Below are 27,159 nucleotides of genomic sequence, written 5' to 3' on the forward strand. Positions count from 1 at the left end.
ATTATTTAATTCTCTTATTGAATTAATCAACTAATAATAATATTTTATACTTTCTAACTAATTAATAACTAATTTAATTCTAATTCAAACTATGGCATATAATTAATTTTATAAAATAAATAGAATCTATAAATTTATAAAATAAATAAATTTAATTAATTAAATAAAAGTGAGTGAAAAACATTCTCACAGATAAAAAATAATTGTAGTTTAGAATTTTACAGTCACTTTTTGCAGGTATTGTTGGGGAAGGTTCAAAAGGACTGTAGAGCCATCAGATTTTGGTAAAACATTGGACAAAGAGAGTGCTGAAAGGAATAAGAGTAGTCATGCACTTTTAAATGAACAAGTGAGTTTATATTAAGATATTTTGTAATGTTATTGTTCTAAAAATATTATACAAATTATATAAATAGAAAAGAAATTTATTATTCGGGGACAATTGTCCCCTAAGAATAAACACAGGTATAAATAGAGGCCTTAATAGTTTGGCATGTGATTAAACAGAAAATAAATAAGTATTTACAAAAAGTGAAAATAAAAATAACAGCAGAAATTAAGGAAATAAATTAAAACAATTAGAATTTCGGAGGAAGCTGGATAGAAAGGAGATAACTGAATAGACGGGATTTAAAGATAGATAGGGTAGAAGCATGGCGGACAGATGATGGCAAGGAGTTCCAGAGAGAGGTAGCACGTATTAGGAAGGATTTGTCAAAGGATGAGGTACGGTGAGAGGGAATATAGAGATCAGATGAGCGAGATCTAGTGTTACGGGAATGGATGGAGGATTTAAACTTGAGGAGTTGAAAAATATAGGAAGGCCTTTGAGACTGGATGACTTGAAAAAGGAAAGAAGCCAAAAAATATTAGCGGCGATAGACAGGAAAAAGCCACTTCAACTCATCGTAGCAGTGCGAAATGCGAGAGTCTCTGGAAATGCTGAAAATAAATCTTATGAAGCAGTTCATGAGGCGCTTGAGCTTAGCTTCAATATCATTAGAAAGACCGCCATACACTAAACAACCATAGTCTAAATGGGGTAATATAAGAGAGGAAACTAGGAGTTGCCGGGTCTTAATTGGAAAAAGATGACGGGAACTATTAAACTGCTGAAGGATATGGATGGAACGACGAGAGATTTGGGAAACATGGTTTTTCCAAGATAGGTTTTGACCAAAAGTGATACCAAGGTTTTTCACAGAGGAACAATATTTTATTGAGATATTGTAAAGGAAAAGATTAGGAAGAGGAGCAAATAATTTATTCTGTGTATTTACTTAAATGCTTCTATAATTATTACAAAAATATGATTCCATTGTATGATGAACTACTATTAAAAATAATGTGGTAAAACGTATGCAATTGATATGAATCTAAGGTCATCGATTCCTGATATTTTTTTACATTGCATTGCCAGTCTCTGGGCAATATTCTCTCGTTGTAGTGAGCTTTAAGAAGCATGAAAATATGAAAATATGAAAGCCTACTTGAGTATTTTTGTTGACAGCTTATCTAAAAAAAATTAAAAATCCAGGAACTAATGTTTTATTACAAAAATCTTTTTCAGATGAAACCAAGTGAATCCCAATTTTCGGTAATACCAGTAGAAGAAGGTGAAGAAGGAGGAGTCACTTCATATAGTTCAGGAAACCAGACAAGCAAATCAACTGCCAATGGAAGTATTATCACCATGACAATGAAAAATAATCATCTCATTGTTGAGACTGAAGAGCGTGTTGTATGTAACCCAGTTTAAATAAATAGATATTATTCAATATAGTACAATCTCTTAAACTGATTCAGTTGTTAATAATATGCGTTTAATGATTTTCTAGAATAACGGTGAAGGTGGTGAAGTTTTTGTTGTGGATGTTGAAGCTGCTGCTACAAGCTGCACTGCAGGTCCAACCATTGTGACAGGAACTAAATCAGCTGCTGATAATACTGCAATAGTACATCGTTCACCAGATGATAATGCAGATGATGATCTAGGAGGAGGTACTTAAATTCCTTAGCGCATTTAAATGCATTTCTTTTTTTTTAATAACATATAATATTGGCATTCTTAAGTTAATCCAATCAAAAGTTAAATCATATTGATTATTTGGTTTCCTTAATAGTTTTTATGTAAATTTTGTTTAATAATTAGAGTCAACAATCATCTTATTGTTGATATCGATATCATACGATAGATACATAGATATCGATGCGTTAAAATCACAAACAAATGAATAGTAACACGACATTTTCTTAATAAAATTTTCCGTAAAATATGTTCCTAATCAAATTAATTAAGTTTAAACAAATTTGTAGTAGCCGTTTTAGGGAAAATTCTCAAAAACTGAGAAATAACTCCTGTAAAGTGGTAATTACGTCAGACCGATTTTAAAAATATAAAAAAGAAATGAGACCAAAAGGTTATGTATAGTATTTTAATTATAAGGTTACATTTATAAATAATTGGTCTACAAAAACTATTAAAGCACTAATGTATATTTATTATGTTAATAATGATTATTGACTAATTTATTTGTAAAATATTTAAAAAAGCTACCCTTTCGAATCTTGTTGGTTGACATTTGATAGGATGAAACTTTCAAGGTATGCCACTTTCTATAGAGCAAGGTTCCGAGTGGAACCTGAATTCAGGAAGGTAATGAAAGTGTCGAAGAATGTTTTATTTGGCTTAGTGCTGTATTTATTTGCAAATGACGTATAGTTCGTAGAACTTGGTTTTTAAATTTATTCGAGGAGAGGATTAGCATGCCTTAGATTTTTCTCAGCTTTCTGTGAGGAACGAGGAGTGATTTCTTTAATGTTACTCTGCCGGAATCAAGCAATCTGAGAAGGTTGCAGTTTTTTGAATAGTATTATATTTGTGTTTTATTTATTTTTTGTTTTTACAGGTGCAAATACGGGCCTTTCACAATCCGATCTAAGTTGTTCATCAAATGGTTCCTGTAATCGTGGTTATTCTTATGGTACACAACAAGAATATAGGCCAGATTCTAGAAAACCAGATGGCGAAGAAGAATTTCCATTAGTATGCGAAGTAGTTACCGTTGCCCCAACAGCTGATGAAGATATCTATTTGGAACAACAAAGAAGGTTAGGTAATGGTGACCTACCACCGCTAGAATTACCTTCCACATCCACTGCCGTTAAAGATGTTACCATTTCAACAGTTACGCCAATAGGAAATGAAAATCAATTAGAAACTGTTGTAGAACCAGGAAGTCATGAAAATCCAGCATTTCTAACAACCCCAGAACCACAACCAGTCACTTCATAGGACATACCTGTGCCTTGGGAACATAGAACCGCGATTGGGTCAACTAGTGGATCAGATAGCGATGAAATGGTTATTTATGTGTGATCGCGGTGTGGTTAGGCACATCTTCAATTTTAAAAAAAATCTTTGTAAAATCGAATCTCCTTATGTACGTACTGTTCATATTATCTTAGATGAACTTAACTGTCTCCTCTCCCTTCTGTTGGGAATTTTTGTATATTAGTGTTTAAATGAACTAAGAAGTAATCCATTTTTTAAAGAAAGTTACAGCAATGCGCTGTAATCTATGACACTACAGTTTCATTTAAGTTGCTTTTATTTTTATACCAAAAAAAAAAACAAAAAAAGATGTGGAACCTGAAGGGTCCAGTTTCATATCAGTTAGGTTAGGCTTTTTTGTCATATCTTCCATGTGGCTTCCTCAGCATCTTGCTCTTGAAAAAAAAGCCCCTATAATTCAGAAAGTATGAAAGTAATATGAGATCTTTGGTGATTTAATCGTATACCAGATTCATGCTGCTGTTACATTCTTGATCGACTCCAAATAGTCGCGACAATGTAGCAAAATCGATAACTAAAATACATGAAAAGGACTTTAAAAATGCATGGAATGATGATTTAAATAAAATTCAACAGTTTAAAAAGAAGTTTAAAGTACTTGTTGATATGATGATTCTTCATATCTTGAATATTAATAACAAGTAAGTCTTTTTAAACAATATAAGGCTCCCTTGATTTTAATTTCTACTATTATTTGCTTTGTTCATTGTTTTTGGTGACTTATTCATTAATCCAGAACGAAGAAAAAATAATAACAATTTTAGTCAGTAGTATGATTTCGGGGGTTCTGAGACGAATTTTTGCGCTGGAAGTGATGACCTCACATTGCGTCATCATGGCGTCATAATGACATACCCCTCATCCTAATTTTGTTTGTTTTACTTTACTAATGATTGTTTTAGCAAATGAAGTTACGGTAACAACGTAATTCGAGTGCATCGTATCTTACAGAACAAAAATTCTAAGCTTATCATACATACTTGATGGTAGAATTGTTCCGCAAACTAATAAACAGTTTCAAAAAAGCAATTATGAATAAATATTGGGTGCGTTCCACTTGGCGACCACAACGACCAAAACATACTTTCAGGCGTTCCACTTGGCGACCGCGGTCGTTGTGGTCGTGGCGAAAACGTCACTAATGACGTCATTATTTTCGCCCACACAACGACCACAACGCCCCATCTATAGAGCTGGGTCGAAGTGGGCGTTCAGAGTTGGCGCAATTTTTAAAACAAAATACATATGGCGACCGAAAAAATTATCTCATGTAAATGAAAGTATTATTTCATGTAAATAATAGAATGTGTTTCTCGAAAGTCTCCAAAAAATAAATAAATAAATAATTACTTATCCCTTTACACACTAAATCACTGAATAACACAAAATCATTTACCTGAAATAACTTTTAAATTCTTCATTTGAATAAAGATCAATTACTCTGATAGCTTATAATACGTGGCCTAAGTTTTCGCTTTTTATCATTGCGATTTTGTAAAATTACATTCCACTCTAATCGGAACTAGATAAAGAACTTTCTAAAGCATTATTAATAAATATCCAACTGTTGCCACAAAAGACATTTTAATTTTATTTAAACGTAAATTTTATAAATACTCCACTAAAATGTAATATAAAAAATTGAATTATATATATTCTTTTAATATAAGTCAACTTTACCAATAATTAATAAAGTTTATTATAACTGCTTATAAATGGGGTTTAAATTAAAAAATAACCTCTTCAAGCTTCTAACTTATTTTCGAGGCCGCCTTATGCAATGTTTACATGAACGGTTAAAACGCCCACAGTCCGTTCCACTTGGGTTTTCGATCGCAACGCTCACAAGCAAGTGGAACGGCCAAAATCGCGGTCGTGGTCGTGGTCGTTGTGGTCGCCTAGTGGAACGCACCCATTGTCTTCAAATTCTTCACTTTTGTGGTATCCTATTACGTTCTTGGGCGCACCCCATATTTGTTTTATCCGATTTAGTTTTTACACTGCCTGCATGATCATTTGGATTTTGTCTACTCCCTTTGTATAGTAATGTATTTGTTTCCAAATATTCAGATACTTTTCCCTAAAAATCTTGTATGTTGCTCTCCAAAATATTGTATGTTGATAATTTTGTGTTATTCATTATATGTTTGAAGTGTTCCCCTCTTTGTTCCTGAAAAGCTGAATTAAGATAATTGATTTGTTTTTTGTTTTTTACACTACTTTTTTTCTCTACCTGCCCGGCCATGTTGTATTATTTATACATTTGATAATTGTATTTTTGCTTCTGTTTTTTTTTTATTTTTGTTTAGTTGAAATATAACCAAACAATTTGGATTCCAGAGTTTTTTAATTAATATGTTCACTTCAAATTATTTTTAAAAAAAACTCAAAATAGTAGCCATGTTTATAAATATACATTGTTCTAGAGTGTTATTATTATTATTATGATTGGATATAATGTTTATTATTAATTTTGAAAAAGGAAATAATGTGTTCTTAATATTCAGTTTTAGATGAATTCTGAGTTTTAGAGTTTCATTAACAAAGGAGGTCCCAATTCGAGTAATTGGAAAATCAAAAGAAGTCCTTGGAAGTACAGTACTGCATCATTTAAACTTCATCTGCTTATCTTTAGTTTATTTCATTTAACAAAATTTTTAGTTGGAGCCAAATTTATTTTATTGCTGATAACCAGTTTTCATTTATTTATTTTTCTTGACATCATATTGCTGAGCACATAATTGCATCTAATCCAATAAAATTGCCCTTATTGAAGGGCTGATGCTCAGAGATAAAAAAATATATGGTACCCTCACGATAATTTCTAAAATATTCCCTCTACTCTGGGTTGACTACAGAGATATTCCAAATTTGATTCCATTTTCAACTCAAGAAATTCTGCGCAAATAAAAAAATTGTTTGTGAACACAGACTGTAAGAAATTGCTGCGGTAGAATTTGTAATTTGAAATTAATCCTTTCAACTTTTGCTAGAAATGGATAAGATAACCATTAAAATAACACGGAATCAATATAAATCAAGCACTATCTTTAATTTATCAAACGTAATATTCATATGACCTGGACAATGTGGAAATTCAGATCAAATTTATTTCATTAGGTTTGAAGTAAAATGAAAAAATGTATTTTTTAAATTACAATTTCTATGTTATGGCTTACTTAAGATAATTATATAACAATTTTTTAAAGTAAGTAGCTAATAGGGAAATTCTGTACTTTGTATTTAAAAGAATGAAAGAATGCCTTAAAGAAGAGAACCAAAATAATAAGTACGAGTAGTTACCATCCAAAGAAGGCAGTGGTCACGAAGAAGTTGTATAATATTTGCCTAGATAACGGTGAAATGTATAAAATTAGAAATTACGCAAGGAAATTTACAAACAAATGCTTTAAATTGGATCTGAGATCACACTATTGTGTTAGAACGGTTAGATAGCGCAGATATTGCGCTAAGCACGGTGTTGGAATCCCTGGACAATGTGCTTGACCTGTTTGTGTATAATATTATTACTATGATAGTCAAGACATCCTGAAATTAATTGATGAGTAAAGAAATGCAACTTTACAAACGTGGTCTTAAATCTTTTTTTTTTTTAAAAAAACAATAAAAGTATTTAAATTGAACTATTAGTTCAAATGCGAAAAGAATAAGCGTTATGGTTGTGTATACAGGAGTCACCAACAGCCTAAAAATGGTTGTATTCTTTAGGCTGAAAGAAGTCGAAGTTTTTCAATGTTTTGAAGCACGATTTCTGCATGTCATCAATGCCGTTCCTCAAGTTGTTGCTTATGAGGTTTTTGAGGAATTGGAATAGGGTTTGTACTAGGTTTGGTAAACCAAAGAAACCTCAGATATTATATGAACGCTACTCTTTGAATTCTGTTTTTAAGAAACTAAGAGAAAAATATTCGAAGTGGATACTAGAAATAAATTGTAATGAAACCGCAAATGTAAAGCAAGAAGGTACAGATTAGTGGTACAGTCCATCAACGGAACAAGCAACATAGTAAAAGTATAATATGTTACATTCGATGAATGTAACACTGACTTTTGAAATAAGAAGCCACACAATAAATCGTAAAAGAAAACCTTTATTTTTTTGGCGAGACAAGACAATATCGAATAGGTTGAGAGGAAGATCGATTTCTTAAAAAGATGTATTAGAATCGATCACAAGGGTGGAAGTACATGATAAGGAATGGCGAGGTGAGGAGAATGAAATAACAGTACAATCAGAAAATGAAAGAAAGAGAAAAAAAGATTTCCTCGGTTCTAAAGGCAATCATTAAAAAGACGCTCAATTTTTTAATAAGAATCTTTTGTTAAAACAGTGTTACAAACCACTACGATTACCATAAATTAAATAAAAGATTATGGTCAAACAAAAAATTATATGTAATAAAAAATATTTTTTTTTTTTTTTTTTGATGTTAGAGATCTCTGCTTAATATTTGAAAGACAAGAATTAAACGGATGGTGGCCATATTTAATACATCTTCTTAACCACAATTCCATGCAGTCTCTAAACGCATTTATACAAACTAAAACTGTCTATAAGAACACTTCTTAAATTTAAACAGTTTTATTTAAGTTAAAACTATTTGTTAAATAAATATGAGTAAAAAATAAATCCATGAAATGATTTTCATAAATCTATACACCCGTCCAAACTTTATGAACCTAATCAGATAAATAATATACTATGTAAAAATAAAAATATTTTGAAGAACAACTCTCTTTACTTTCTACAAAGAAATAAAAAACAATAAATATTTTTCATTATGGTTCTTCGTATATTAAACATAAATTTTTCGAGGTCCAAATAAATAAAAATAATAACTATTATTTTATTGGATACAAAATTGTGTAATTTTAGAATCATCAAAGAAATTTTTTAAGAAAAACAGCCTATTTTTTTATACTAATGGAAAAAAAAAGTCTTCTAATCAAACTTTCTTGTTATATATATGTTATTATAACAAATCAAAAGTTTTTGGCTGGTTAAATTTATTAATTGAAATATTATTTATATTACTGAGGCTTTCTAAAAATCATTAGATACTTTTAAATCTTTGAGCGTGTAGTCATTGTTAGAGTTTCTGCTTTTATTAGGGAAGATAAAAAAAAATAAATAAATAAAACATTTACTGGTATAAAGAGCCTTTGTAAAGCCAATTAAAGAAATTATTAAATGTGACCAAAGTTTAAGAGAAAACAAAAGTTAAAGAATGGAAAAATTGTAAATATGTTTGCAGAAAGAAACGGAAAAAAAGTCATTTTGTTTTTGTATTTTAGGTAAATATATTAAACTTTAAAAAAAAAAAAAAAAATCTGTTTAAATGTATTATAGAGTAAAGATCGTTGGTAAAATTATTCAAATATAATTGCAGTATCTTGCATATATTATGCTTAATAATTTACTATTAAATGCTGTCCAATAAAACAAAAATATAAATAAAAAAACTTATATAAGGCACTTAGTAATAACAAGTAAAAAAAAAAAATGTTATTTCATTGTAGAAGCTTTATTAGATAAAATTATTATTTAATATGTAAAAATAAATATAATTATATATACGTAAAATACATAAATACAGGATGATGATTGTAGATAATGCAAATATTTTACAAAAAAAAATTTTTGTAGAGAAATAACAAAATTAAAACGTGGTATTTAACACCAATTTTATGGATTTTGCATAAAAAAGAAAACAGTCTTCATAAACAAATTGTACATAAAATACAAATGGAGATCATTTTGGTTGATCCTACTGTAAGAAATTGTTTAGTTTTTAGCAGCGGCAAATTATTAACATATTTAAAGAATGTAACAGTGTTGAAGGTTGCTTCTTTTTTTTTTTTTTAATTATTTGTAAATTCATTCATTTATTTCAACCCTTCTAGCATCAAATTTTGCTGACCTTCATTAACGAGAGACATAATATATTTATTATTTTTAAATTTCTCAAAGTTAGTGCGAATTAACTTAATGAGTAAATGGCAAATTTTGAAATGAGCCATTATTCGAATGTCTACGGAGGGTTAACTGTAAAAAATAAGAAAATAATTCCAATTTCAAGCACTTCAGAGCAACGAAGAAAATTCCAGGTATAAAAATGAACATGGGGTTCCAACGATTTCCGTTTGGTAATAGAAGGGTTGTACTACAGTTGTGTCTGGTGAATAGCTTTTATTAGACTGTAATTTGTAGACGCCTTACATTTTTTGATATTTATTAATTTTAAGATGTAGACTTTTTGGAGAGATCTAGCTCAGTGGTACTCCACAAGCCGGAGTAACACACTTTAAAGTCATGCATTTAGATTTACACTTTCTAAACTATGTTTACCTAATTAATGTTCGATGATGGTCAGTATAACTTTGAAACTGGCTTGAACTGAAATGGCTCTGGACGCCAGTAATAAGCACCCTTTAAATTTTATTTCAGTAATCTTCTAGAATGTTGGTTTTAATTAGGCATTAAAATTTCATTAATCCAGGTAATCTATGTCTAATGTTTTTCTGATTTCTACAATCAATAACCCTAGTAGCACAAAAATATCTTGTAGTAAACGTTACTTCTTTAGATAAAAACTGCTTATCTGTAACTGTTTCTTTGAGACAGTGTTTCTAGGTCGTCTGTTTCAATAAATTATTTAGCCAGAGTAGAGATTTCACATAGAATACAGAAATTCAGTTTAAGTCTTAGCAGTAGAATTGTTGTCGTGGACTCTTGGTAAAATTTAACTAACAGTTTTATAATACAATAGACAGGCGTTACCTCTTTTGCAGGAAAGTATCGGTCATCGCTGGAAAGCTTATTCGCTTTATGAGATTCTGGGCAAGCAGTTGTGGAACTCAACAAATTAATTAGTAGTACAGTTATTCATTCTTACGCCAAGTTAACACAGGTGACTGCTCAAATTGCACGTAACTAAAATTGTAACAACAAATAAACTATTCTAGACTATTTGCCAAAAATTAATTACAATGCAATGAATTATTTCTTTTAGGTTAATAATCAAAATAGTTTCTCTATTTATAACTATGTATCCGCAAGGCAGTTGTATATGGTTGACAAAATCTTGATTCAAAAGGTTGATAAAAAGACCAATAAGACATGTAGGTTTGTTGTAAAATATTGAGGGTTCCTTGCATTCTACACAATAATACAACTTATTACAACTAAAAAAATGTTTAGCAGTTACTATAACTTATCAAAAAAAAACCCTGTTAATCAAATTCTCTAAGCTAGCTATTCACTAAGCACTAAAGTAAAGATAACTTTATAAATTATACAATTTTGTAATTAATATATTGCCAACCAAGTTTTAGTTAAACTTCAGTAGAGTTCAAGTAAAAATATAAATAAATGCTTAGTTAAAAAAAGTCATACCTTGATACTCGAAACTGAAACGACTTTGTAATTTACTGTAAATTGATGACAAAAAAAAAAAACATTTTCTTTAGCCACCTAGTGAAAAAATGAGTAATCATTATAAAAAATATGTGAGTGAAGACTGACCTAGTCCATTTGATAAAATCTACTGACCAAGAAGATGAAGAAAAATAAAAAAGAAATTTTAATTATGAAAATAATATAAAGTAGATTGGGGCTTTATTTCATTTTATATATATAATAATATAATTGTATTATATAGAATTATTTAATAATGTGATAAAAAAAAAAATCTTTTTATTATGATATTATAATTAAAAAGAAAAGAAAGATGAAAAAAACTTATTCCTTGTTTTGTGCCAATTTCATAAATGTGGTATTTTATTAAAAATTCTATAAATAAAAATATTTAATTAATGAGTAGTAAAACCATTTTAGTGATACTGTGTGACCAAACAAGAAAGCAAAGAAATACCTTTATATTATAACCTTCAAAGCAATTTGAATTTATGATATTTCGAAAGAAAAATAAAATAATTAGCAACATGTATTATAAAAATTGTAATTAGCAGCCATAACGAAATAATTTTTTTTGTCGCTGGCCAGTGTTTATTGAAGCTTTTTTATTGTTTATTGTTTTGTAAACGTTAATTTCTTTTATTTTTAAATACAATGTAAAGTTTTTAAAAGTGCGATTGCAAAAAAAAATTAATTTGTAGAATATTTTATTTTTTTGTTTAATCTAAAAACAAAAGAGAAAAAAGTGAGAATTAAAAACTTAATTATTTAACACTTTTATTTATTATTTTTCCTGTTGGAACACCCTATTTTTTTAAATAAAACTTAATGGATTCTTAGTCCTTTGAGCTTAGAGTGTGGTTTAAGACTGATAGTTTTCATCAGATGTTTTTGTTTCATTCTGTAACCTTCATCTTTTTCACTTCTTTTTTGAATACTTTGTTTTTTTTTTTGTTAAACTCTTGTTGAATGAAAAACCAACAGAACTTATGAGCGATAAACCAAAATGGTACCTTTTTTCCTTACCACAATGCCACTGTATATAAATAATGGTATGTACAATCACACAACTTTTTATTACTTAAATTATATCACAATAATAACTCCCTAATTTTTCTTTTAGCATTGAATGTTACTTTCATTCTGATCTAATAGCAGATTGGCTTGACACAAATTACACAAGTAAAGTAACGTGACTGACTAGTTAACATATCATCCATTTTGCAACTAATTGTATCTACGTATATCGTTCCCCAAATGAGTTTTTGGAGCGAAAATTAATCAAATTTACGTTTATAATACAATTAGTACGTAAGGCAATCTAATTAAAATTTTGGAATCCATAATCGAGAACTTGGTGGATTTAGACCAAGTATTAATGTGAAGTAAAATGGTATCAAATGAAATTGGAAGATAGAGCTGAAGATAATCACTTTCTTTGTGGTATTTTTGTTTGTCCAGTCCAAAAAAAAAATCACTTTTTACAATGACATCACAATTTTTAAAAAGATTTGACGCGATCGCAAAATTTCTACTTACTGTGGAATAAGCGAAAGTGTGAAAGAATTGAATAACCTGCCATGAATACTAATGATTTTAAAACAACCAATCATTGTCTTCGCTGAGAAGAAATTAACTTACTTCGAATTCGTATCTAAATGCCAGTCCTTATATAAATACATTTTTTCCTTGAAGTTACTTACAGGTTATTGTCTGGTGGACTGACCGGTGGCTGGGAGTGCATTAAATATGTTCTGTGCACCAATGTTGCGCCTTACATTAACAAACAAAAAAATATATAATACATAAGTTGAAAGTGAAATTCAATAAAATGTTAGAATGTTGTTTTTTTTTCAATTTTTATTAAAAATTACCTCCAAAGGGTTTCAAAACATATATTTACAATTTGAACAATTAATTTGCATTATATACAATAACAAAATTAAAAGTTAGAGTAATTCATAAAATCATTTATTTTTATTTATTTATTTTTATTCTCAGAACAATCTGTTAAAAAAAAAAGTCTATAGAAATAAATAAATAGATTATAGATTTATAAATTTTAGAGCAGAGAGAAAACGACGAAATAACACAATTAATCTTAGAATATTCTAAAATAATTCTGATTTTCAATATCTGAAATTCAATGAACCTGCATCAAAATAGAATTTCAGGGATCTTTCTGCTTTCCCTGGGCACTTCTTAAGATTTCATTTTTATCTATCTCAGAAATCACAGATTCATTCTTGCTGGTTAAAAAGATAAAAGCGAACAGTCGTTTTTATTTATAAACGTTTCATCAAATGTACATAGTCTTAACATTTCAACCAATCAGTCTTTTGCTATCGAGACAAATCAAAGACCAGAATTTCTTTTATATTTTCATTTATATCACAATTTTCTAATCATCAATGACAAAAAGTCCATCACTATTATCTATAGTATGAAGTAATTTGGTGACATAGTCCGGTGCAGCAGTACTTCTTGATGGGGTATCTTCTGCATCCATAGCCGTAGCTGATGATTTTCTTTTATTATTTTGTTGTTCTACAGTTTCTTCTTCATCTTCAGAGTCTGATGAACTTTCTTCTTCCTCAACATCTTCTTCAGAATCAATGTTCTTCTTATCCAGTTTTGCCGGTTGTTCATATGTTTTCCTGTAAAATAAAAGTATATGTATATAGATTATTCTTTTTAACAATTACAAAAATTAAATTTAATGATAAACAATTTTTTTTCCACGCTTTTTTGCTAAATGGAAATTTGTAGCAATTCTGTCAAATTTTTCCCCCAACAACTTGTTACTTTACGGTCACAAGGCAGCGGAAAAAACACTGAGAATCTGTTCTTGGGGAACCAAGTGATTGCATTCACTCTAACTTGCCTCGAAACCAATCGAAGGTATTCTTCAGAAGTCATTAGCGTGTATCGTTCTTGATATCTTGGAATTTACGTTGAGCAGCACACACTAAACTCCAAAGATTTGAACTCAACCAGAGATACCCACATGCTCAAGAGTTTACTTGGCAAAAGATCAAAACTAACTCTTAAGATAAGATTCTAAGCGGCCCTTAAAGCCCAACGCCACGCGACCCCTTTGGATCTATTGTGGCTCTCCAACTCTAGAGCTCGCCCTCCAGACCCGTCCGTTAATCAGACTCTTAATTCTGGAGAGCAACTCCTTGGGTAAAGCTCACAGGCCTTGGGTTTTTCCTCCCCGAGAAGTAACATCCTTAAGCCACACGAGCCGTGCCATTTCCTCCTCTTCCTGATAGAACCTACCAGAGGCTGTCATCTGCCAGGCCCATGCGATGCATGTGTTTTCTGAGCCTGCAGTGGCCCAGTTAATAGGCCTACAATTATCTTTATAGCCTTGGCGAATAGCCCGTGATGAACGCCTTCGCCTGTCTCTGCCCTGTGGTGGCAAGCCACCACTCCTGAGACCTCGTCTACACCCATAGTTTAATGACCGCAGTCTTAAGACACTTTGGAGACCACAAAATCGGGCTCCGGGAAAAACTAACTCTTAGAAAAGACATTACTTTAGTCTTAATTGCTTCCATCTGTACTCCTAAATGCACGGAACAGCAAAACGTTCAAACCTAAACAGGATCCAAACCCACCAGTCAAAAATTGTTCGAACCACCCTACACTGGATGCAACCATGTGAACACCCATACAATTCTCAACAACCATCGCGATTCCCATTAATTCCTGACCTTGCTCAATACCGCTATATCAAATTCCACTCCCAAACTTTCTGTACATCATAATTCCTTAAACCGCAACTTATCCCGTCACTACTCTCCCGTCAAATCCTCCTCGTAACACTGAGGCAATTATGGCCTAGCGACTACCTGATCTCATGATAAACAGGGCATCCTACGAATTCAATTCATTCAGTATATCCAGAAGCCTCTTCTTGTCTTCACTTTCTTGTATGGAATTGGAACCCAGATCTTCTCTCCTGGTCCCGCTTGAAGACACAGAAGTCCCACTCTTCCTTCCGTTTCAAGTAGTTTTCAGCTTTCTTCTTTTCTTTTTTTCTTCTATTTTTAACCCTTTACAATCTATAGTAACCGACTTCTTAAAGATTGTCATCCGTTCGTAATGAAGCCTTTATGCAACTTATTTACGTATCTATCGGCTACTGCACTGCGTTATGAACAAGTTTTATGAAAAATGACATTTATACAATTTATAACAACTCTATATTTTATAATAATTTAAAAAATGCAATTAATAAGCAATGCGATTAGATCATAATTACAGTCACAAGAAGTGGCTTAAAAATAAATTACACAACGTAAGTGCATCTCTTTTTTTCCCTTCTCAGTTGCATTTCTCGTCCGTGTCAATCCATTGAAGCTGAGGATTAATTACAAAGTCTCACTAGACAGGAATGGAACACACGTTCAGCTACGTGAACATAAGTTCCTTATTATTATGATTATACTTGGTCACTGTGTCTATAGCGTTGATAGGGGCAATTATCATGAATGCACATTTTACAACAAGCACATACAATTTACAATACCAGTAAAATACAGTATTAAAAGATGGAAATTGAGGAATTATTAACGTGAAATAACATCTAATTGTAAACATGCAAATAACATTTGACTAAAAAGAAGATAAATAAATAGAAGAAAAGTCTATATGATTAAATTATTAGATAAATGATAATTCTAAATACAAAATAAATTTGAAATATTAATCCATCATACGGATTTCCTATACTCCATTCCTGGAATTTTTCCAATAAAGATATCACTATGAATTGTAATTATTAGGGCTATTAATAAATTCTGGATTCAAGGAACTCTTGGAAAATACTGAATCTTGAAAACTTACTTAGAAAGTATTAAAGACTGCAAAAGACTGCTGCAAAGTAGACTTACAGGTGGCATAGTATGGGCTGGTGCTTGTAACAACTGTAAATAGAAAATTGATAATTTTTTGAATAAATTTAATTTCATTAATGAAGAAATTTATGGGTATTTTGGTAACAGTTTCAAATTTTTACATATTAATAAATCAGTGAAAGATTTTTTTTTTAATTACAATTTTTGCCCACGAATTAAAAAGTAATTTCCTTCGATGTCTGAACACAATCATCGCCGTGAAGTTAGGATTCAGATCTCAGATATATAAAATTTCATGACGGATCAGTTTGGTGATCTTTCTGAGATACTTTTGAAATTTATGATTGCCTCAGAAAACAAATATTTTATTATAAAAGCAAATAATAGTACCACCCACCCTCTCTATCAGTTTCTAACCTTTAATTTCATAAAATAATTACTTTTTCTCTCAAACTTCTAAAAATGCTAAGTATATTATCAAAACAAGGTCTAAAATGTTAAATTTAACCTACAAATTTTGGGACTCAGAGGGATCGCCAGACTGTTCCGTAAGTAATTTGGAATTTATTGAAGGACTTGAATCACTTCATGACTGAGAGCCCTCAAATATAATGACTTGCTTCTTAGGTATATTGGCAGTATGCAGCTTCTTACCTCTGACTGTTTGCTAGATAATGAATGAATGGTAGCGGGAATTGGTCGACTCTTGCTGCCTATGTTCGGGATGCATATCACCGTAGATCGATCATTATTAAAGAGTTACTTTATATTTTTATTACTATTATTATTACTTACTATTACTATTTTTATTACTTTATATTTCTATTTACTGTTTCTGTTTTCTAATGCAAAAATTGAAAGTTAATTTGTTTATTTTTATACAACCTTACGGTCACTCATTATTATTATTGTATTAAATGTGGTAACTCGCCTGACGGTCTATGATCTTAGGCATAGATTCTAGGCTATACATTTTGATAACAATTTGTCAATGTAAATAAATAAGTAAATAATAAATGTTTGTAATAATAATATTAAATTTTATACCCCTGGATAATTGAATTCTGCATTTATTTTTTTATCGATTCTAAGTTATAAGTTTACGCCAAATTGAAACCTAACGGTGATAGCGAACTAAACTAATTTGAAAATAAAAGAAATATTATTAAAATTAACCCTAATAAAACAAAATTATACTTCAATCAATAAATGCATTCATGGCTTCACATAAATGACATACTAACCTAGGTGACCTTTTGGTATTTCAAGGTCATGACCTTCATGAAGACTTCATGAAGTATAGGCTACTCTAACACTGAACATACTATGTAAGTCGATATATATCCATAAATTTAGCATAGAGAATGTACCCAAAGATACGATGCTCATGGGGATCAAAAAAAGAAAGTTCAAATATCTCAGAAACTACTCGACAGATTTTGTTTATATTTCATCTGTACATGGAGACAACTTTTGTCTATAATTGTATAAAATTTCGTAAAAATCTATCGAGTAGGAAACGAGATATTTAGAGTTAAAATTTGGTTTCGATTAAAACAGTGAAATCTTTAACTTCAAATATCTCAAAAACTACTCAATAGATTTTGTTTATATTTTATCTGTAAATGGAGACATCTTTTGTCTATAATTGTATAAAATGTCGTAAAAAACTATCAAGTAGGAAACGAGATATTTAGAGTTAAGTTTTGGTTTCGATTAAAACAGTGAAATCTTTAACTTCAAATATCTCAAAAACTACTCGATAGATTTTGTTTATATTTCATGTGTATATGGGGACAACTTTTGTCTATAATTGTATAAAATTTCGTAAAAATCTGTCGAGTAGGAAACGAGATATTTAGAGTTAAAATTTGGTTTCGATTAAAACAGTGAAATCTTTAACTTCAAATATCTCAAAAACTACTCGATAGATTTTGTTTATATTTTATCTATATATGTAGACATCTTTTGTCTATAATTGTATAAAATGTCGTAAAAAACTATCGAGTAGGAAACGAGATATTTAGAGTTAAGTTTTGGTTTCGATTAAAACAGTGAAATCTTTAACTTCAAATATCTCAAAAACTACTCGATAGATTTTGTTTATATTTTATCTGTATATGGAGACAACTTTTGTCTATAATTGTATAAAATTTCGTAAAAATCTGTCGAGCAGGAATCGAGATATTTAGAGTTAAATTTAAGTTTCGATTAAAACAGTGAAATCTTTAACTTCAAATATCACAAAAACTACTCGATAGATTTTGTTTATATTTCATCTGTAAATGGAGACAATTTTTGTCTATAATTATATTAAATTTCGTAAAAAACTGTCGAGCAGAAATCGAGATATTTAGAGTTAAGTTTTGGTTTCGATTAAAACAGTGAAATCTTTAACTTTAAATATCTGGAAAACAACTCGACAGATTTTGTTTATATTTCATCTGTAAATGGAGACAATTTTTGTCTATAATTATATTAAATTTCGTAAAAAACTGTCGAGCAGAAATCGAGATATTTAGAGTTAAGTTTTGGTTTCGATTAAAACAGTGAAATCTTTAACTTCAAATATCTCAAAAACTACTTGATAGAATTTGTTTATATTTCATGTGTATATGGGGACAACTTTTGTCTATAATTGTATAAAATTTCGTAAAAATCTGTCGAGTAGGAAACGAGATATTTAGAGTTAAAATTTGGTTTCGATTAAAACAGTGAAATCTTTAACTTCAAATATCTCAAAAACTACTCGATAGATTTTGTTTATATTTTATCTATATATGTAGACATCTTTTGTCTATAATTGTATAAAATGTCGTAAAAAACTATCGAGTAGGAAACGAGATATTTAGAGTTAAGTTTTGGTTTCGATTAAAACAGTGAAATCTTTAACTTCAAATATCTCAAAAACTACTCGATAGATTTTGTTTATATTTTATCTGTATATGGAGACAACTTTTGTCTATAATTGTATAAAATTTCGTAAAAATCTGTCGAGCAGGAATCGAGATATTTAGAGTTAAATTTAAGTTTCGATTAAAACAGTGAAATCTTTAACTTCAAATATCACAAAAACTACTCGATAGATTTTGTTTATATTTCATCTGTAAATGGAGACAATTTTTGTCTATAATTATATTAAATTTCGTAAAAAACTGTCGAGCAGAAATCGAGATATTTAGAGTTAAGTTTTGGTTTCGATTAAAACAGTGAAATCTTTAACTTTAAATATCTGGAAAACAACTCGACAGATTTTGTTTATATTTCATCTGTAAATGGAGACAATTTTTGTCTATAATTATATTAAATTTCGTAAAAAACTGTCGAGCAGAAATCGAGATATTTAGAGTTAAGTTTTGGTTTCGATTAAAACAGTGAAATCTTTAACTTCAAATATCTCAAAAACTACTTGATAGAATTTGTTTATATTTCATCTGTATATGGAGACAACTTTTGTCTATAATTGTATAAAATATCGTAAAAATCTATCGAGTAGGAAACGAGATATTTAGAGTTACATTTTGGTTTCGTTTGAAACAGTGAAATCTTTAACTTCAAATGTCTGGAAAACTACTCGATAGATTTCGTTTATATTTCATCTGTACATGGAGACATCTTTTGTCTATAATTGTATAAAATTTCGTAAAAATCTATCGAGTAGGAAACGAGATATTTAGAGTTACATTTTGGTTTCGTTTGAAACAGTGAAATCTTTAACTTCAAATGTCTGGAAAACTACTCGATAGATTTCGTTTATATTTCATCTGTACATGGAGACATCTTTTGTCTATAATAGTATAAAATTTCGTAAAAATCTATCGAGTAGGAAACGAGATATTTAGAGTTACATTTTGGTTTCGTTTGAAACAGTGAAATCTTTAACTTCAAATGTCTGGAAAACTACTCGATAGATTTCGTTTATATTTCATCTGTACATGGAGACAACTTTTGTCTATAATTGTATAAAATTTCGTAAAAATCTATCGAGTAGGAAACGAGATATTTAGAGTTACATTTTGGTTCCGATTAAAAGAGTGAAATGTTTAACTTCAAATGTCTGGAAAACTACTCGATAGATTTTGTTTATATTTTATCTGTACATGGAGACATCTTTTGTCTATAATTGTATAAAATTTCGTAAAAATCTATCGAGTAAAAAACGAGATATTTAGAGTTAAATTTTGGTTTCGATTAAAACAGTGAAATCTTTAACTTCAAATATCTCAAAAACTACTCGATAGATTTTGTTTATATTTTATCTGTATATGTAGACATCTTTTGTCTATAATTGTATAAAATGTCGTAAAAAACTATCGAGTAGGAAACGAGATATTTAGAGTTAAGTTTTGGTTTCGATTAAAACAGTGAAATCTTTAACTTCAAATATCTCAAAAACTACTCGATAGATTTTGTTTATATTTTATCTGTATATGGAGACAACTTTTGTCTATAATTGTATAAAATTTCGTAAAAATCTGTCGAGCAGGAATCGAGATATTTAGAGTTAAATTTAAGTTTCGATTAAAACAGTGAAATCTTTAACTTCAAATATCACAAAAACTACTCGATAGATTTTGTTTATATTTCATCTGTTTATGGTGACAACTTTTGTCTATAATTGTATAAAATTTCGTAAAAATCTGTCGAGCAGGAATCGAGATATTTAGAGTTAAATTTTGGTTCCGATTAAAACCGTGAAATCTTTAACTTTAAATATCTGGAAAACAACTCGACAGATTTTGTTTATATTTGATCTGTACATGGAGACAACCTTTGTCTATAATTGTATAAAATTTCGTAAAAATCTATCGAGTAAAAAACGAGATATTTAGAGTTAAATTTTGGTTTCGATTAAAACAGTGAAATCTTTAACTTCAAATATCTCAAAAACTACTCGATAGATTTTGTTCATATTTTACCTGTATATGGAGACATCTTTTGTCTATAATTGTATAAAATGTCGTAAAAATCTGTTGTGCAGGAATCGAGATATTTAGAGTTAAATTTTGGTTCCGATTAAAACAGTGAAATCTTTAACTTTAAATATCTGGAAAACAACTCGACAGATTTTGTTTATATTTCATCTGTAAATGGAGACAATTTTTGTCTATAATTATATTAAATTTCGTAAAAAACTGTCGAGCAGAAATCGAGATATTTAGAGTTAAGTTTTGGTTTCGATTAAAACAGTGAAATCTTTAACTTCAAATATCTCAAAAACTACTCGATAGAATTTGTTTATATTTCATCTGTATATGGAGACAACTTTTGTCTATAATTGTATAAAATATCGTAAAAATCTATCGAGTAGGAAACGAGATATTTAGAGTTACATTTTGGTTTCGTTTGAAACAGTGAAATCTTTAACTTCAAATGTCTGGAAAACTACTCGATAGATTTCGTTTATATTTCATCTGTACATGGAGACAACTTTTGTCTATAATTGTATAAAATTTCGTAAAAATCTATCGAGTAGGAAACGAGATATTTAGAGTTACATTTTGGTTTCGTTTGAAACAGTGAAATCTTTAACTTCAAATGTCTGGAAAACTACTCGATAGATTTCGTTTATATTTCATCTGTACATGGAGACATCTTTTGTCTATAATTGTATAAAATTTCGTAAAAATCTATCGAGTAGGAAACGAGATATTTAGAGCTACATTTTGGTTTCGTTTGAAACAGTGAAATCTTTAACTTCAAATGTCTGGAAAACTACTCGATAGATTTCGTTTATATTTCATCTGTACATGGAGACATCTTTTGTCTATAATTGTATAAAATTTCGTAAAAATCTATCGAGTAGGAAACGAGATATTTAGAGTTACATTTTGGTTTCGTTTGAAACAGTGAAATCTTTAACTTCAAATGTCTGGAAAACTACTCGATAGATTTCGTTTATATTTCATCTGTACATGGAGACAACTTTTGTCTATAATTGTATAAAATTTCGTAAAAATCTATCGAGTAGGAAACGAGATATTTAGAGTTACATTTTGGTTCCGATTAAAAGAGTGAAATGTTTAACTTCAAATGTCTGGAAAACTACTCGATAGATTTTGTTTATATTTTATCTGTACATGGAGACATCTTTTGTCTATAATTGTATAAAATTTCGTAAAAATCTATCGAGTAAAAAACGAGATATTTAGAGTTAAATTTTGGTTTCGATTAAAACAGTGAAATCTTTAACTTCAAATATCTCAAAAACTACTCGATAGATTTTGTTTATATTTTACCTGTATATGGAGACATCTTTTGTCTATAATTGTATAAAATGTCGTAAAAATCTGTTGTGCAGGAATCGAAATATTTAGAGTAAAATTTAGGTTTCGATTAAAACAGAGAAATCTTTAACTTCAAATATCTGAAAAACTACTCGATAGATTTCGTTTATATTTCATCTGTATATGGAGACAACTTTTGTCTATAATTGTATAAAATATCGTAAAAATCTATCGAGTAGGAAACGAGATATTTAGAGTTACATTTTGGTTTCGTTTGAAACAGTGAAATCTTTAACTTCAAATGTCTGGAAAACTACTCGATAGATTTCGTTTATATTTCATCTGTACATGGAGACAACTTTTGTCTATAATTGTATAAAATTTCGTAAAAATCTATCGAGTAGGAAACGAGATATTTAGAGTTACATTTTGGTTTCGTTTGAAACAGTGAAATCTTTAACTTCAAATGTCTGGAAAACTACTCGATAGATTTCGTTTATATTTCATCTGTACATGGAGACAACTTTTGTCTATAATTGTATAAAATTTCGTAAAAATCTATCGAGTAGGAAACGAGATATTTAGAGTTACATTTTGGTTCCGATTAAAAGAGTGAAATGTTTAACTTCAAATGTCTGGAAAACTACTCGATAGATTTTGTTTATATTTTATCTGTATATGGGGACAACTTTTGTCTATAATTGTATAAAATTTCGTAAAAATCTGTCGAGTAGTAAAAGAGATATTTAGAGTTAAATTTTGTTTTCGATTAAAACAGTGAAATCTTTAACTTCAAATATCTCAAAAACTACTCGATAGATTTTGTTTATATTTCATCTGTTTATGGTGACAACTTTTGTCTATAATTGTATAAAATTTCGTAAAAATCTGTCGAGTAGGAATCGAGATATTTAGAGTTAAATTTTGGTTCCGATTAAAACCGTGAAATCTTTAACTTCAAATATCTCAAAAACTACTCGATAGATTTTGTTTATATTTTATCTGTATATGGAGACAACTTTTGTCTATAATTGTATAAAATTTCGTAAAAATTTGTCGAGTAGGAAACGAGATATTTAGAGTTAAGTTTTGGTTCCGATTAAAAGAGTGAAATGTTTAACTTCAAATGTCTGGAAAACTACTCGATAGATTTTGTTTATATTTTATCTGTATATGGGGACAACTTTTGTCTATAATTGTATAAAATTTCGTAAAAATCTGTCGAGTAGTAAAAGAGATATTTAGAGTTAAATTTTGTTTTCGATTAAAACAGTGAAATCTTTAACTTCAAATATCTCAAAAACTACTCGATAGATTTTGTTTATATTTTATCTGTATATGGAGACAACTTTTGTCTATAATTGTATAAAATTTCGTAAAAATCTGTCGAGTAGTAAAAGAGATATTTAGAGTTAAATTTTGTTTTCGATTAAAACATTGAAATCTTTAACTTCAAATATCTCAAAAACTACTCGATAGATTTTGTTTATATTTTATCTGTATATGGAGACAACTTTTGTCTATAATTGTATAAAAAGAGTGAAATCTTTAACTTCAAATATCTGGAAAACTACTCGATAGATTTTGTTTATATTTTATCTGTATATGGGGACAACTTTTGTCTATAATTGTATAAAATTTCGTAAAAATCTGTCGAGTAGTAAAAGAGATATTTAGAGTTAAATTTTGTTTTCGATTAAAACAGTGAAATCTTTAACTTCAAATATCTCAAAAACTACTCGATAGATTTTGTTTATATTTTATCTGTATATGGAGACAACTTTTGTCTATAATTGTATAAAAAGAGTGAAATCTTTAACTTCAAATGTCTGGAACACTACTCGATAGATTTTGTTTATATTTTACCTGATCTCCCCAGAGATTTTCAAAGATTTAACAAGTGTAAGGTGAATAAACCTATGCATTATCTTTATCATGGTATAGAACTTATCTGTCATGACATAGTAAGACTGAATGAACTTATTTTGATCCAAAAAAGTCGAGCTGTATTTTCCTCAAAAAAAACTTGATTGAAGTAAATTGACGCAATGATCCTCTAGAGGCAACAAAATAAGAATACTTGCATTATTACAGATGTGGTGCAATTTCAGTCCATTTGCAAGAATAACAGTGGTTCATTAAAATAAAAATTATAAATTACAATGAAAGACTTAAATTTATCATTTAAAATTGAATCACATCCGGTAATAGTTTTGATAAAAGTTGTCAGATAAAAATATTACAAATTTTAACACTGTTAGAATGGCGTTTTCCATTCTTAAATGGGTTAAATTGTTAAATTGACATAATCAATACTTTCTAGAGGGAGAGCTTACTATTTTTATTTACGACTATGATAGTCATACAGCTGTACAAAAATTTATTTTAGGAAGTTTTACTTTTAAAAAACAAAAACTAAGTTTAAAATATTAATTTCATTCTTTCCCATCCTGCCCTAAAATGGACTACAAATTTTTTGAAATGTCAAAGTTACACAATTATTGATCAAAATACATACAATTTTTACCATATGATATGACCTAAATGACCAATCACGCAGAAATTGAATCTTCATTCTATAAAAAATAAATAATAATGAAGGTTTCTTTTATTGTTATAATGTGGTTATTAACACATTGAATACTTCATCAATTCCTCTTTAAATACAATCACAACCTTTACAGCACTACGTTGGACAAAGTATTCAATTTGTATACACAAAATTTAAACCAAAAAGAAAATTAATTCATTTTCAAGCAGAAAAACTGCATAATGTTCTTCTTTTTTTTAAAGAAATGCTGAAAAATAGAACAACAGAAATTTTGTTCGTTCCTTGTCTCGTTCCTTAGCCAAAAATTCATAATAAATTGAAATTATTCAACAGTAATATGCTGCGTTAGACGACTGGGATACACGTGTCTTCAAACCTAAATCGGAACAGCGTAAAAGGATGTCATAGTCTTGGGAATTAGGGCGAGCCAGGCTCCCTTTTTAACAGCACCATAATAGGTGTTTTGAAATATAACTATTACTGTTGTAAGGAGCTTTTGTACTTTAGGTTTATAGCTTGAACTATACGCATGGAAAAACAACAGGTCCCAATTTTTTTTGTTATTTCTTTGTATTTTATTTTCGATATAATCGATAAATAATTTTTTTTTGTAGCTAAATCTCAAAATTTTTTAATTTGCCAAAATGCACGACTATATGAGCCGTTTATTTTGAAAGTGGGGCAAGTCCATTTTTGAAAAAAATGAAGATAATGGTAATTATAGATAAAACTTAGCATGATCTTTTATCTGTAAACAATTTAGAGCAAAAAAAATTCAGAATCCCAATATTAGGGAGATGGAAGTTTTAGCTCTTAACAATATTGTAAATATGTTTAATTTGAAAATGGTGCAAGTCCATCTTAGGTTGAAATTATTTAACCGTACAGCAAAATTTAACTCCGGTTGCTGTATGGTGAAGCAAATGTGATGGTTTAACATCATGTCTTATCTATCTATCTTTGATATTGGTAATCGGTGATTGTACAATATTTCATAATAATAAGTACATCTTAATTTTGTGTTTCGATAATAATACCAACATCGGCAAAATTTTAGTACTATTGGCTCTGAAAAACTGTAGATTGTATAACATTCGACTTATATTATCGACTATCAAGTAAGTTGGGTAGTTTTGTGCTCGGTGTACGAAAAAAGTTTCATTATTTGAAAATTAATAACGGATTGTGGTTTATTTTATAAAAAGAAAAAATGGCTGAAACCGATTACAAAAGGTAATTATAACTCTGATGCATCTGAAAGTGAATTTGGTAGGTAACAAGAATAAAATAAAAATACTTTTCTGGGTAATAACGCCATTTCAATAAAATCCTCATTTGCAAGTAATTTTATTATGTTTGTAGAAATAAGACCCATGACAATCGATAATAAAAGAAGAATCTTGGAATCAGAATCTGAATACGAAGGCAATTCGGACCAAAATGATTCAAAAAAAGAAGAAGAATAGTTGAACTATTGATTAGTATTTTGTTTTTATTGTTAAAAAAAGACTGATCAGACTGAAATATTATCCATTTAAATCAACGATTACAATAATTCATTAATTTTGAAAGTGAGGCAAGTACATTTAGTTATATTAAAACCTTTATTTTTCTTAGCCAGCACTATAAACACTATTGGATTGTAAACTTACATTATCTAATACCACAAAATACAAAAAAATATGTCTATTAATATTTACCAATATTTTTAAATTTATTGAACCGCAAAACCTTAAATAGCTCGAAATAACAAAAAAATAGACTTGCCCCACTTTCAAAATAAACGGCACATATGTTTTTTAAAAGTATTATTATTTAGTATATAAATGATAACAGCGTTATTTGTGTGGCAGTGAAAATATAATGAGGCTGTAATAGGTTGGCGACAATGAGAGCGAGAATTATAACACGAAAGAAGCAAAAATGATCGATACGCACAACGAGCGAATCAGAAACAACCTTTTTTTTTATATATCGCTTGCAGCTTCGAGCATTATTCTTCATTTAATTATATTTGAAAAATAAACATTGGTGATCCCTAACATCGGAGCAGTAAGAAAATATTAATAGATAAATATATCTACATAATTACAGCTGGGATTCGAACCTGAGATCTTGTCTAGTATACTAAAAAAACATTCAGGTTGTCCCTTTCTTTTTGATAATCGAACCGTTCATTGCACAAATCGATTAACTCCACAAAACAAAACAAAATGGAGAAATGTGATGTGATAAAATAATGTACAATTTTTTTTTTTTTAAAAAAAAAGTCTGTTTATAATATAAATTAAAATAACTTAACCGTTATCATTCAGCGGCTGCTACAGAATTTCGAGTTGAATTATTGCAACGATTTACATTTGAGCACAGAGTTAATCAAAATGGCTTCTGAAATAAATTATTCAATGGCCAAAACGTTTTTGTTGCTCAATGATGTTAATCTTTATTATTTGGGGAAATTTATTATAAATTTAAAAAGCTATGACTGGACCCAAGTGTTTAGACAACTTAAATTTACGATATTTAAAAAAGTGCAGTTAATCGTTTTATGCAATGACCAGCTCAATTTATTAATTTATAAACAATTTCCCAAATTGCAATAGATGTTTATAAAATACTGCATTCAAAATTTAATATTCTAAACATAACGTTACTTATAAATTTTGAATAGTTACTAGTACTAGCCCAAGCAAGTGTTGTGAATATCTTTTTATACGTTCCGT

General features: G+C 29.2%; 2 protein-coding genes across 8 annotated transcripts in view; one reads left to right on the top strand and one right to left on the bottom strand.

Annotated features, from left to right (window-relative positions):
• Window positions 1-10,923, top strand: part of LOC141447201 (uncharacterized) — a 146,223-nt gene extending 135,300 nt beyond the window's left edge. For 5 of the 7 annotated variants that reach the window (XM_074114494.1, XM_074114493.1, XM_074114495.1 and 2 more), the window contains 4 exons: window positions 238-349; window positions 1,571-1,741; window positions 1,839-2,001; window positions 2,910-10,923. In XM_074114494.1, coding sequence (XP_073970595.1) covers window positions 238-349; window positions 1,571-1,741; window positions 1,839-2,001; window positions 2,910-3,295 — 832 coding nt within the window. In that variant the 3' untranslated portion in view covers window positions 3,296-10,923. The remainder of the gene's footprint in view (window positions 1-237; window positions 350-1,570; window positions 1,742-1,838; window positions 2,002-2,909) is intronic. The other 2 variants (XM_074114499.1, XM_074114498.1) reach the window with 2 other exon arrangements.
• A 1,712-nt stretch (window positions 10,924-12,635) lies between these two features.
• Window positions 12,636-27,159, bottom strand: part of l(2)05287 (WD repeat-containing protein l(2)05287) — a 43,574-nt gene continuing 29,050 nt past the window's right edge. Inside the window, exons 14-15 of the mRNA XM_074114487.1 lie at window positions 15,648-15,727; window positions 12,636-13,450 (exon numbers count right to left, since the gene is read on the bottom strand). Coding sequence (XP_073970588.1) covers window positions 13,195-13,450; window positions 15,648-15,727 — 336 coding nt within the window. The 3' untranslated portion in view covers window positions 12,636-13,194. The remainder of the gene's footprint in view (window positions 13,451-15,647; window positions 15,728-27,159) is intronic.

This window comes from Rhodnius prolixus, unplaced genomic scaffold, assembly GCF_049639745.1.
Source record: "Rhodnius prolixus isolate KJV_2025 unplaced genomic scaffold, Rpr scaffold_7, whole genome shotgun sequence".
NCBI classification, from domain to species: Eukaryota; Metazoa; Arthropoda; class Insecta; order Hemiptera; family Reduviidae; genus Rhodnius; species Rhodnius prolixus.